At 42.0% G+C, this 13,613-nt stretch overlaps 1 protein-coding gene across 1 annotated transcript; it reads right to left on the bottom strand.

The window, feature by feature from the left end:
- Positions 1 to 4,152: 4,152 nt before the first annotated feature.
- Positions 4,153 to 13,357, bottom strand: RENBP (renin binding protein). The gene is made up of 10 exons (XM_075835453.1): positions 13,059 to 13,357; positions 12,072 to 12,147; positions 10,745 to 10,820; positions 9,639 to 9,811; positions 8,698 to 8,922; positions 7,943 to 8,024; positions 7,687 to 7,862; positions 6,798 to 6,929; positions 6,083 to 6,170; positions 4,153 to 4,691 (listed from the first exon to the last, which is right to left on the bottom strand). The coding sequence occupies exons 1-10, from the start codon at positions 13,160 to 13,162 to the stop codon at positions 4,582 to 4,584; spliced, it is 1,242 nt and encodes a 413-aa protein (XP_075691568.1). The 5' UTR covers positions 13,163 to 13,357; the 3' UTR covers positions 4,153 to 4,581.
- Positions 13,358 to 13,613: the final 256 nt, after the last annotated feature.

Raw genomic sequence — 13,613 nt, 5'->3', positions numbered from 1 at the left:
TGTATCTCATTCCGTCAGATGTGCTGACAAACTGTTCACAATATTTCTGTCAAAGCAAATTTTTTTGACAAAGGGATTTAAAAAAGCAGGACCAAGCAACTACAGTTTATTTAACATTAACCCCTTCCCTCTTTGGCCACTTTTGACCTTCCTGACAGAGCCTCATTTTTCAAATCTGACATGTTTCACTTTATGTGGTAATAACTCCGGAATACTTTTACCTATCCAAGCGATTCTGAGATTGTTTTCTCGTGACACATTGGACTTTATGTTACTGGCAAAATTTGCTCGATACATTCAGTATTTAATTGTGAAAAACACCAAAATTGAGAGAATTTTTTTTAAAATTAGCATTTTTCCAAATTTAAATGTATCTGCTTGTAAGACAGGCAGTTATACCACACAAAATAGTCGCTAATTAACATCCCCCCATATGTCTACTTTAGATTGGCATCGTTTTTTAAACATCATTTTATTTTTCTAGGACGTTACAAGGATTAGAACTTTAGCAGCAATTTCTCACATTTTCAAGAAAATTTCAAAAGGCCATTTTTACAGGGGCAGTGCAGTTGTGAAGCGGCTTTGAGGGCCTTATAGATTAGAAACCCCCAATAAGTCACCCCATTTTAAAAACTTCACCCCTCAAAGTATTCAAAATAGGATTTAGAAAGTTTCTTAACCCTTCAGACGTTTCACAGGAATTAAAGCAAAGTAAAGGTGAAATTTAAAATTCTTTTTTTTTTGCATAAATTCATTTTTAATCCATTTTTTTTGTAACACAGAAGGTTTTACCAGAGAAATGCAACTGAATATCTATTGCCCAGATTCTGCGGATTTAGGAAATATCCCACATGTGGTCCTAGTGTCCTAATGGACTGAAGCCCCGGACTCAGAAGCAAAGGAGCACCTAGAGGATTTTGGGGCCTTATTTTTATTAGATTATATTTTAGGCACCATGTCAGGTTTGAAGGGCTCTTGAGGTGCCAAAACTGTGGAAACCCCCCCAAAAGTGACCTCATTTGGGAAACTACACACCACAAGGAAATTATCTATGGGTATGGTGAGCATTTTGACTCCACAGGTTTATTGCATAAATTATTGGAAGTAGGCCATGAAAATTAAAATCTACATTTTTTTCAAAGAAAATGAAACCTAATTTTTTTCATTTCCACAAGGACTAAAGGGGAAAAAGCTCTGCAAAATTTGTAAAGCAATTTCTCCCGAGTAAAACAATACCCCACATGTGGTAATAAACGGCTGTTTGGACACACGGCAGGGCTCAGAAGGGAAAGAGCGCTATTTGGCTTTTGGAGATCACATTTAGCAGGAATGGTTTGCGGAGGACATGTCACATTTACAAAGCCCCTGAGGGGACAAAACTATGAAAACGGCCAAAAAGTGACTCCATTTAGGAAACTACACCCCTTGAGGAATTCATCTAGGGGTGTAGTGAGCATTTTGATCCCATAGATGTTTCATAGAATTTATTAGAATTGGGCAGTGAAAATAAAAACAATCCTTTTTTTTCAATAAGACGTAGCTTTATCTCACTGTAAAGAGAACTAGCTAGGTGGTCAGAGGAGGAACGTAAAGGAGTCGTTTGGTATATGCAAAAGTGAATAGTGAGTCTGTAGTGTCCTGACACACGAAAATGGCTTAGAAATGCAGCAAATATATTAACAATTTGCACCATTTTTGGCACAATTTACTGGTTGGTTTTAAAAAAAATACTGAGGGTTTTAAAAAAAAAATCAGCATATGGCCCCAAAATGTAAAAATAACCCATTAAATTTTCTTAATTATTCACTGTAATATATTTTATTTTTAAATTTTTAGACAATATTAATATATTTAAAAATCATGGATAATCCCTTTTGAGAAAAATGTAGTTCCCAGGTGCAACTATTTTTTTCATGGCTCCAAATTATCAAATTAAACATAAGTCATTTAATAACATAAATTGATTAAACAGCTCACTTTTTTGTGTATACAGCTCCTATGCAGATCAATGTGTCCACATGGTTACAGGCTACAGACCCTATGTGTAGTGTGACCCTGTAGTCAGTGGCGGATTATCATTAGGGCTGGTTCGGGCAGCCGCCCGGGGCCCAAGGCTCCCAGGGGGCCCATAGCCACCCGAACCCCCTCATGCCCAGTGGCGTCGCTAGCACCGGAGGGAGCCCCGGTGCCAGGACCGCACCTGTCATGAGACGAGGGAGCTTCGCTCCTACTTAGCAGCCGTGGTCTCTGCTGCTTTAGAAGCTCCCCCTCCAGCCCCCCTTTCTTGCTCTAAACATCTCTCCTCCTGCTGCTAGCTGTCGGGACATGGGGGAGGGGAGACTGTCGGCGGGCTCTGTGTCGGCCTGTGAGCAGAAGAGCTGCAGTGAAGACTCACAAATATCCTACATAAAAGGTAAGTGCATGTGTGTTTACAATGTGTACTTTATATGTTAATAATGTGCATACTCATGTATGTGTGTATATACATATATATATATATATATATATATATATATATGTGTGTGTGTATATGTATATATATATATATCTGCAGCAATTCCGCAGAAAGTAGCAGAAATTCCGCTGCAGAAAATGGTGTGTATTTTGCTGCGTTTTTCTCAATGTTGGGAGATGGTGACGTCTCCTCTGAAAAAACGCAGCAATTCAGTCCACTTTCCGCAGCAGGAATTGACATGCTGCAGTACGAGAAATACACACCGCAGGACAAAATGTCTGGTCGGAAATTTCACGCAGCGTCTGGATGAGATTTGGTAAATCTCACTCACTTTGCCACTACTGTATTCTGCGTATTTTCCAGGCAGAAAATCCGCAGCAATTCCGTTAAGTGTGGACAAGCCCTAATACAGTAGCAGCAGAGTAGAATAGATGTGAACAATTCTCATCCACACGCTGCGTAAATGATAAGTGGAGAAAAAAAGCTCAGAAATTGACCTGCGGTGCGTTTTTTTTATTCCGCAGCATGTCAATAGTATTTGCGTAAATGCTGCTCATTTGTTTCGGTTTTTTTCCCATTTAATTCAATGGGGAGGTAAAACCCGCAACAAATAGCAGATGTTATGTAAAAACACAATTTAGAAAAAATAAAAATCTTATACTTGCCCAGAATTCTGTTTCTTCGTCCGGGCTGGCCTCCTGGGATGACGTTTCACCCCATGTGACCGCTGCAGCCAATCACAGGCTGCAGCAGTCATATGGGATAAAATGTCATCCCAGGGCTGCAGTGTAGCGACGCTGTGTAGCACTATATACAAGGGGGGGGGAGTGCAGTGTGGCACTATCTATAAGGAAGGGAGCGCTGTGTGGCACTATCTATAAGGAAGGGAGCGCTGTGTAGCACTATATATAAGGAAGGGAGCGCTGTGTGATGCTATCTATCGGGGGCTGTGTGATGCTATCTATAGTGGGCTGTGTGTGTGTGACGCTATCTACAGGGGAGTGTGTGTGTGGCTCTAGCTACAGGGTGTGTGTGTGTGTGTGTGTGTGTGTGGCGCTGTCTCTATGGGGGGTTGGCGCTGTGTCCCTGCACAGTGTGATACTGTCAGTATGTAGGGACACAGCCCTGTGAAAGGGGAATCGTAACACCCATTTGTTAATGCTTGTGCAAAAAGTTAGTGTTAGCAATAGTTACGGCGCGGCAGGGTGGCGGTGGAGAAGGGGGTCCCAAGTTTGGGTAACAGCCCAGGGCCCATGGTCTTCTTAATTCGCCACTGCCTGTAGTGATGTGCTATCTTCCCCAATTCCCCCCATTAACTTGGCTCAGCTGAACAGTTATGTTATTTTGGGAGATAACTGGCTGCCAGACATATTTGGTGCTGCTTATCTGGGGTGAAGAAAAGGATTACACAGGTACAAAATGAGCTTTTCCAATCCCTTTGAGAGTCGTACTATATCCCCATACCCATTAGAATTTTGGACACGAGATTTGAAGTGGCAGATTGACGACCAATCGAAATGAGCCTCGTCAGCCAATATCTATCTCACAAGTGGGGGACACCTCTATGACATCCATGTGCTCTAATAAGACATAGGGAAGGGGTTGTCTTGATGAGACAACTTCTTTAACTATATGAATTTTAATGTGAATAAAAAATGGCACCAAAAAAATGAATTCGAAAAAAAAAAAGCTTTCACTCACTTGACGATTTTCATTTTTTATTGTGCAACAACATTGAATTCATAAAGATTTGATTAGGTTTTTGTACACTGGGGTCAGCAAACAGGTTGAATTGCAGTTGTGAACCCCCATTTAATAGCAAAAAACGAGCTCCTGAGGAACACTGGTGTCTATGCATTACACAGATGCCCATTGCTTTAAATCCCCCACTCGCTGCCCTCTGAAAAGGGGGTGCCCAAAGTGGACAACCTAATTAAGTACAGAAGTATAAAACGAAAGCTATGATAAGATCCCTCAGAAGCAGCAGCTAGCCTACTTGTTGATGGTTTCTAGGTAGCAACAAGTTGCTGTTGCTACCTAGACACTTTTGTTGCTCTTCCTTTCTGCTGCCATCAGTGCCAAGAGCGGGCAATCAGTTCAAGGTGTGCAAAGAACTTATCAACTGATTATGTTCTAGCTCTCTTGTCTTCTCCTTTATCTTCTTCTTCTTGTTCTTCTATGAGCTTGGTCAGCATTTCCTCACACATGTACAGGCATCGAGGCACATGGAAACATCCTAAAAAATGCAAGAACCAAAGTCATTGACATGTAGCACAAGCTAAGAGGATCATCAACAATTATTAGAGTAAATGGCACGAGTGTCTGTATAGGTTTATCTGTCTGTATCTCTGCAATGCTTCGGTTGAGGGAACTTCATTGATATTGGAGCTTCTGGCACTGTCATTATAAATATGCTCTCTGTAAGATTCCCATTACTAGGACCCCCCTTTAGGACGTCACTGCAGGAAGCTCCACCAAGACATTGACTATGGATCCTGCTTATACCATCACTGCAGAAAGCTCCACCAAGACATTGACTATTGATCCTGCTTAGACCATCACTGCAGAAGGCTCCACCAAGACATTGACTATTGATCCTGCTTAGACCATCACTGCAGAAAGCTCCACCAAGACATTGACTATTGATCCTGCTTAGACCATCACTGCAGAAAGCTCCACCAAGACATTGACTATTGATCCTGCTTAGACCATCACTGCAGAAAGCTCCACCAAGACATTGACTATTGATCCTGCTTAGACCATCACTGCAGAAGGCTCCACCAAGACATTGACTATTGATCCTGCTTAGACCATCACTGCAGAAAGCTCCACCAAGACATTGACTATGGATCCTGTTTGGGACATCACTGCAGGAAGCTCCACCAAGACATTGACTATGGATCCTGCTTAGACCATCACTGCAGGAAGCTCCACCAAGACATTGACTATGGATCCTGCTTAGACCATCACTGCAGGAAGCTCCACCAAGACATCAGATTGTACTTTATTATCTCAAGATAGTATAGTCTCAAAAGGGAACTATCACATCACTAAAGGCCCTTTTACACGTAAAACAAGGCAACTATTAGCCAATGAACGAGCTAACACTTGTTCATCAGCTGATCTGCTCGTTTATGCAGCCAATAAAATGGACGCTAGTCGGCAGCACATCTCCCTGTGTAAAAAGGGAGTTGTGCTGTCGACATAAAGGAAACGTATAGGGACGAGCGATCGTAGTTACGATTGCTCTTCTCCATACATGACCGATCATCATTGCTCCTTGAGCGCTGAGCAACGAGCGTCGATCAACAAGCGGTCTCGTTTATCGGCATTCGTTTTCACGGCCCATATCGGGCCCTGAAATAGGGCCCTGTTGGTGACACTATGTGTAAAGTTGCTCATAGGCTTCAGATATCTTTAATGCCTTCACACTATCGGCTATCTGGATCAGACAGGTCGGATTTTTACTGTCTGATTCTATTATTGAAAATTCCAAACCATCCAATTCTTCTGGAGTACACTAGAATTGGACTTATTTTTGGATTACTAGTGGCCTCCAACCTGTGGCTGTCTAGCTGTTGTGAAACTGCAACTCCCAGCATCCTGTGAATTCAAAATTGAAGTTACCTTTAAATGGCCCTCCTTTGATGGTGAGTGCAACCTTCCCTTCTTGAGTCAAATAACCAAACCACTCTCCATATTCCGGGTCCGAAAACTGAATTGAGAAGCAGAACAGGATGTATGGTGAATATATCATTATTTAAAAAGATCCTAACTTTATAGACCCCAATAAGAATTAACATCTATTGTCCAAACCCCAGTGCATATGCCCTCCCAGAGCTCATAGATTGCAAATAGGTACAGCTTCACTCCCTTTGTTTCCTAGGCCATCGTCAGTACTTACTATTCTATTGGATTTGGATAATTTCATATGTAGTAGAGATCTATGTATGTTGCCAAGGAATGGAGACAAATGGGACAGAGTAATAACTATGAGAATCATAACCTTTCAATTACCTCACTTGCTTATATTGTTGGTCATGGCAGAGTGGTTGCCCCTTTGTTTTGCTATAGGGCCTCATGGTTATGCTCCATGGAAATGTGGTATTATATGTCGCCCATTTAAAGGGGTTGTCAAGGCATGGACATTAGTGTATGATCGGTGGTGGTCTGAACACCCGAACCCCGCACCGATCAGCTGCTCCGGGGGCCTCCGGGCACCGGATGTCCATGCCGGAAGCAGATGGCTCCAGTCACAGAATAGCGGCCGAGCTGCAGACCTGCAACTCTGCTCCTATTCACAACCCATAATTGTGCATAGAATTCCCTTCACTTTACAAACCTGGCTGAACACGTAGTCAAAGACTTTCTGAAAGTTGTCAAGCAGAAGCAAGTCCCTTGTCTCCGTATAGCCAAGAAGGAAGGCGATGAGAGCTTCTGTGTGTGGCCACCATAATTTCATACTCCACTCAAGCTGGGAAAGACAACATATGACATTCACACTCTCTGCATTATATGGCCACAATTACATCACTAAAATATATATATATATATATATAGCCCCTGACGGTCACAATATAGCAGGCAATACACAATAAGCCCTGTTTAATAATTTTGGTTCCATGCAGGGTGTATGAAGGAGCTCAACAGCCCATCCGCAACACAAGAGGACGCAGCATTATAGATGTCACTTGATATTTCGGGCCCTAATACAGATTTTGCACCGGAGCCTAGTAGATTCAAGTTATGATTCTGGCTAGTTTCAGTGGGTGGCAAAACGGGCAGTTACCCATGACCCTTATTTTCCAGGGGTCCCCAAGGACTAGTTCTACAGGAAAAACCCAATCCCAGAGGGGAGCATATAAAGGTTTACTGCCCTGGCTGGACCACCAGGAACATTACTAGTAACCCCTTCACTATTTAGGCATTTTATGGCAGTATTATTTGGCATTGTATGCAATGCTGTATAAACATAAGAATGTGTTATATATATTTTTATTTTTTTAATTATGATAGCAACTTTTTTTTTTTTAAATGATAAGAGTGGGAGGGGGGCCTGCTTTAATTGTGACCCATTTTTTATCAAAATCGGTCCCGGGTTCCATGATCTTGGAAAAAAATAAATTCACCCACAATAGAGACATGTGCTGTATAATGATAATTAATTTATTAGCTTACAAATAAAAATTATGAGCCAGGGCTTTGGATCTGTTCATAAGAGTGCAACCAACCTGTGTAGGGCAATATCCATCCACATCTTGGAAAGAAAAAAGTCCCCCATACTCCTGGTCCCATCCTGATTCAAAGGGTAGAAGTACAAACTTTTCCACAGCAGTCTTCCCCAAGATAGGGTCAAAGTTTGTGAAGGCTCGACGTAAAAGAAACCAGCCGGCCTCAATGGCATGTCCTGTGAAAGAGACAAAAGACTAGATAAAAGGATGGAGCAGCCACCATACACCTCAGTATCAAAGTGTGAATCAACCATACCAGGGTTCTGGTGCCTGCCCATGCAACCTGGAAGCTCCTTTCCATCTTCAGAAACATTCTCCAAAATGGCCTGACCATCACGCTGCAGAAGAATACTATAAAATAGTCATATGCACAAAATTCATGTTCGGGTTCACATAAAAGAAGTGGTCTGCTTTAGGAACCCATGTTTAGATACCATATTAGGGAATTTTGAGAATATAGGGCTGTTCCATGTTCAGGACCCTCATCCATTAGTCAGAACAGATCGTGGCTACAAAGAGCTTCTCCTGCAGTGGAGGACCTGACTGTGTAATGCTTAATTTCCCCTGCTGCGGTGCTGCAGGGAAACTGAACACTTGTTGTCGGCTTCCCTCACAGACTACATCTGATCAATGGGGGTCCCAGCAGCAGGAGACCCTTGTGATGAACCTTTCTAACAAATATTGCAGCATATAAGAACAGGTTTCAAAGGGGTCTGAAAATAGGGGTGTAGCTATAGGGAGTGTGGTGATTACTGTTGTACCCCTGGGCCTCATGTCTGAGGAGACACAAAGACTACATAAGAAACAGTGATGGCATGGCCCAGAAGCATAAAGAACCATAACCATAAACTATAATATATTCCCCAGTCAGATGAAGCTGGCTGTATTGTTGGTAGGCTCCCTAGCACCTTGGTTCAGTGCTATCCAAGAGGGTGACAAAACCTTATTGCTCTTCTTTTCACCACTGGTGGTCATAGCCTCGATCACCTGATCATTTACGGTTTATGGTACCTGAAGGTGCTGCAGGATTTTCTCCACACTCCAGGCTCCCAAGTCTGCATACTTCATAGTTGCCTCTTCATCATCCTCACATAACTGGTCCACCAGGTTCAGCAGCATCATTGGCACCGCCATTGAGTTAACTGGTTCAGCTCCAGGCAACTCCGGTCTCCCTAAATCAGATGAGTCTACTCGTACCCAGTGAACTATCTGATCCATCATCTTGCGTGCCTCTCGCTGAGGAACACAGACTAAGTTAGTAATACTGTAGGCTAGAATCACAATGAAGACATATGACGCTATGCTGGGTTTTATCAACGGTTGAAAACCCTTTAAATGTGGTCAACACTTTTTACCTCTCAATTTCCTTGGGATAGTCCCAGTTTTGGACTGGGGTTCCTTGGGTCAACCACAGGAAATGGTTCTTAGAACCCCCTATCATTCCGTAACAGACACGTGCTTGTCTACTTTTATTTGTATTGTAAACTTTACTGTTATCATTGTGCGCACACAGGTCATGTAACTAATAAAATCTAATAGGTTATTTGTGAAAGTAATTGGCTCCAAAACAGGCTCATATGGGGTGGTCTTCCTCTTGGACCTTTGGGGCCCTGTTTTTGCAACTGATCAATACTGTGTCATATTGGGATCTCCAGAGGTTCCTCTGGTACTGTGGTGGGCCAGTTAGACCCTGGGCACACGGGTTTTCTCTTACACCTCAAAAAACATACTGATAGGTTAATAGATAGATTGCGCACCTTATTGGGGCCATCATTAGTTGCGTTGAGTTGCTATATAAATAATGGGAAATATATAAATAGTAAAGGGTCTCAAATATGAAATGTATTCAAAATGTGCCCATTCTATTAGTAGATGGCTTAATATGTCCTATATATAAAAAAAATTGCTCCCCCTGTCATTTAATAAGCAGGCTTCCCACCTCTCTCTTTCACCTTGTACTTTTCCTCGTGAGTTGTCCTCCATAGTTCATCCATAGCCATGATGAAGAAACATTCACTGAAGATGGTGCGCTGGATCTTTACAGTTCGACCATCACGTGTCACCACAAAAGCACATTTTAGGGAGTCAGATGATGGGCGAGCATGAGCCATAAGAAACTCGCCCCCTGAGTTTTAAGGGAAAGACACATCATAATATGCAATATGGCATTTCATGTCATAGATCTTTCTTTCCTTTTACAAAGAAAAAATTAGTTTAAGGTCAATCTGTTAATAAAAATATTAAAGGAATACCCAGGCAAACGTATGCACTGTATTATGCCTAGTGTAGGGTCTGAGGGGGCGGTGCATGACACAGAAATTCAAAAGAACAGCAAAGAGAGGATCCATGTGTCATGCACCGCCCCCTCAAGCCCTGCACTAGGCATAATAATGTCGCCATTCTTTGAGTCTCAGCTACATGGGTTAGTACTCTGTTACCTGTCGTTCGCTGTTATTGTTGCTCAATATATACTAATTACATTTAGCATTTACACATGTATGAGCAAAATGTTGGATGTAACACTTTCTATTGGTCCTGTTACAACTCTATTTCCAATGTATGTTACTAACATCCCTTCTATTTATTCTTAAACAGTAGAACACATCATTTGCAGCCAGTATACTTTACCACATTCATACTATGCTATATGCATTTTTGTTTTGAGGTGTATTCTAACAAGTTCATATTTATATGACTCCTTTTGTTGAACATTTGACTCTTGTTTGGCGGCCATGCTTTTATTTGTGATTCATTTTTAGAAACTTATATTTGTAACCAGTATAATATTGTTGTGTAATAAAAAGATTATATATTTATATATTTTTTGACTTATAGACTCCATGGTCCTTTCTTTGTTTGGTTAAATAATAATGTAGCAGTTTGGCTCAGAGTGTTTCTTTAAAACTTTGATTTGCCTGGAAATTTGTCCCCCTACCCATTTAGGTCTTTCTCACTAAAATCAAATTTTCACAGCATGTACGTATTCTGTTGCGGGCACCCCCTCTTAGCTAAAGATACCCTAAAAGTAAACCTTTAAAATTCAGAACCTGAAACTTACCTGCAATGGCAGAATGAAGTAATTCCTCTCTGTGGAACCTGGGCACCTTCCTATAAAGACGGCAATACATCCAAACCTAAATTAACCAAAGAACAGTGGTCATGCTTACATGAAGATACGGATGTTTTGTTCCTATCGGCTCTTTCATTTACATAATAGTGTTTTATCCGTATGCCAGACCTCTAGACACTTCATGTGCCTCCGTATAATGTCTTCATGAAAATCGTGTAAAATACTGGGCACAGTATGGGCCCATATACCGTAGGTCTAAAGAACCATACCACACGTGTTGGGGCAACCTCTAGGATGCTGTGCATGGACAAAATTGGCACTCACCCTTTAGCACAGGCCTTCAATACCTAATGATAATCTAAGGGGCGGATTTACTAAGACTGGTGTTTCATATGCCAGTCATAGATTAAAGGATACCTCCAGTTATACTGACATTATATGGAAAAATTATTATACTGCGAGAGTGTGCACAATAATAGTTTCTCTAAATGACTTGTGTTACCGTTTCTGCTTCTAACTACAGCACAGACTGGCCAGAATCCATGCTGCCGACTGCTCATTAGGAGCATGAGGAGATAGAGCGTCCTGCTCGTCAGCATGGCTCCCGTATTCAGAATGGCCGCTAGTGCTGTAGAATGTCACGTGGTCCTACAGCGCTGGCGGCTGTTCTGGATATGGGAGCCATGGAGAAGAGCAGGATGCTTTGTCTCCTACTGCAGTCAGCAGCACGGATTACTGCGTGTCCGTGCTGTAGTTAGAAGCTGAAACGGTATAACAAGTCATTTGGAAAAACTATTATTGTGCACACTCCTGTGCCAGTATAACTGGAAGCACTTTTTAAAGCCCGCTGGAGTAAGATGCAACAAATATATTAACAGGTTCAGGCCTCTTATAGATTTGTCGCATCTCCGGCTGTCCATGCGCCACAGTAGCTGGCGGAAATTTCCACTGAAGTTTTAGCCAGATTCTGGCCTAAATGATAGGAAATGTGTCGAGCTGCGGGTGGCCTCTATCTTTTCCGCTAGGATCCACTCACTTTTTAGAAAATTGGCGTGAGCAGCAAAAACGGCACAAAAGTATAATTTTTCCCCACAAATTGCGGCTTTTGTGCCGTTTGCGACTTTTCTACACCAGAAAATTTCCCGGAGAGCAGCAACTGCAGGACAAGGTGGGACGGGGATTAGGGGCTCTGTTCTAGAGATAGATATAGGTCCCAGAGGTGGGACCTGCATGTATTGAACATTATGGCATATCTTAGAAATATTCAATAAACGTCTGAGATGAGAATAGCCCTTTAAGATTTGCAGTCTCTTACCTGTCTGCCCTGCAACCAGATATATTTCAGCTGATCATACACCGCTCCATCCTGACCGAGGCAAGTGAAGAAACCTCTGGCGAAATCAAACACAGTAATACAGGTTTATTACCAGACAATAGACAGTAAGGGATAATACATACATAGACATAAGGGAGTGAAGTATCTCCTCCACATCCATCTTCAGGAGGCCTCTAAGGCGAGTCATAGACAGTAGACCATCCTTGGAAGATGCAGTTACCAACATGTGCCGACAAGCGGAGGTCTGTTCCCAGGAAAAAAAACTAAATTGGACAGGTTGGGCGTTCCTGTATGATTCAACAAATCATTGGCCATCATATTTATGAAGCAAAAGGCAGTAAGCGCTCACCAAGTAGTGATATTGTTCCATATGTTAGAGGAACTGTATGAGATTAAACAAAAATGGTCTGCTTTTTTCCAGAAACAGCGCCACTCCTATCCATTGGTTTTGTCTGGTATTGCAGCTCAGTCCCATTAGCCTAAATGTATTTTTTAAAGTATGTGAACATCAATTAACAATTTACATATAGAATTAATGTACATAAAAATTTGAGTAACATTATAAATACATTAGTAACATAGTTTGTAAGTCTGAAAAAGACATACGTCCACCCAGTTCAGCCTATTCTCCTGCAATGTTGATCCAGAGAAAAGAAAAAAATAAGAAAAAACCCATGAGACAGAAGCCAATTTTCCCGACTCGGAATGTGGAATACATTAGAATACATTGCATTATCGCCTGTATTATAGTTCAGAGCTTCAATCATAATTCTGCAATCCAGCTTGCACTAGTGATATACATTCTGGAAAGTTTTTGACAGCTAACCAATCAGCTTTCAGCTGTCATTTTCCGACTATGTCATTTTAGGAAACTTAAGCAGTGATTTGACTGGTCATTACTCCTCCGCCACTTGTGGCTATAATGGTCCCCTTCGAATATGTTGGACCTATATAAATCATAATTACCCATATTCCTTGTCCTCGGAGTACTGAGTCCAGAAATCCATGACTCTGTCCAGCTCCGTACGGATCCGATCTCTCCACTGGTGCAGGCGGTTCTTCTCTCCCATCCTGGAAATTTCCAGTGTCCTACTCTGTCAGTCAGGGTTCTGTCCGACTCCCTGTACCACAGATTGGGTGACTACCCTGACTCTCTAGGGTCTTCCTTCCTTCTGTGTCAGTCAGATCCTATATTCTGTGTTCCCTGTCTGCTGTGAACTCTGCAGCTGAGGAAGGAAATCAGCAGTGAGGACCACACTAGTCAGCTGACTGCCAGTCATGTGATTATGTAATGGACAACTGAGGGAGTAAACGCTGAGTCAAGAAAATGACCAATTATTACAAGGAGCTGCCTGTTTTTGCAAGCAATGGAAAAAGGCTTAAAGTGCCCCTGTCAAACAATTACGACACAAGAAAAGTAAAGTTACAATGGAAAATGATTAAAGGGGTTGCCCACGATTAGAAAAACATAGCTGCTTTCAAGAACAGTGCCACACCTGTTCACAGGTTGTGTGTGGCATT

The sequence above is a fragment of the Rhinoderma darwinii genome, chromosome 8 (assembly GCF_050947455.1).
Source record: "Rhinoderma darwinii isolate aRhiDar2 chromosome 8, aRhiDar2.hap1, whole genome shotgun sequence".
In the NCBI taxonomy this organism is placed as follows: Eukaryota; Metazoa; Chordata; class Amphibia; order Anura; family Rhinodermatidae; genus Rhinoderma; species Rhinoderma darwinii.
Note: the sequence above shows the minus strand (reverse complement) of the source record. Positions and strands in the feature narration are given on the sequence as shown.

Bases quoted from the DNA above. Each gene is read 5' to 3' on its own strand.
- RENBP (XM_075835453.1), bottom strand. From the start codon at position 13,162: ATGGGAGAGAAGAACCGCCTGCACCAGTGGAGAGATCGGATCCGTACG. The intron at 12,148-13,058 runs GTAATTATGATT...TGATTTCGCCAG, and splicing joins TCCGAGGACAAGGAATATGG to AGGTTTCTTCACTTGCCTCG. The intron at 8,025-8,697 runs GTACCATAAACC...ATTCTTCTGCAG, and splicing joins AAATCCTGCAGCACCTTCAG to CGTGATGGTCAGGCCATTTT.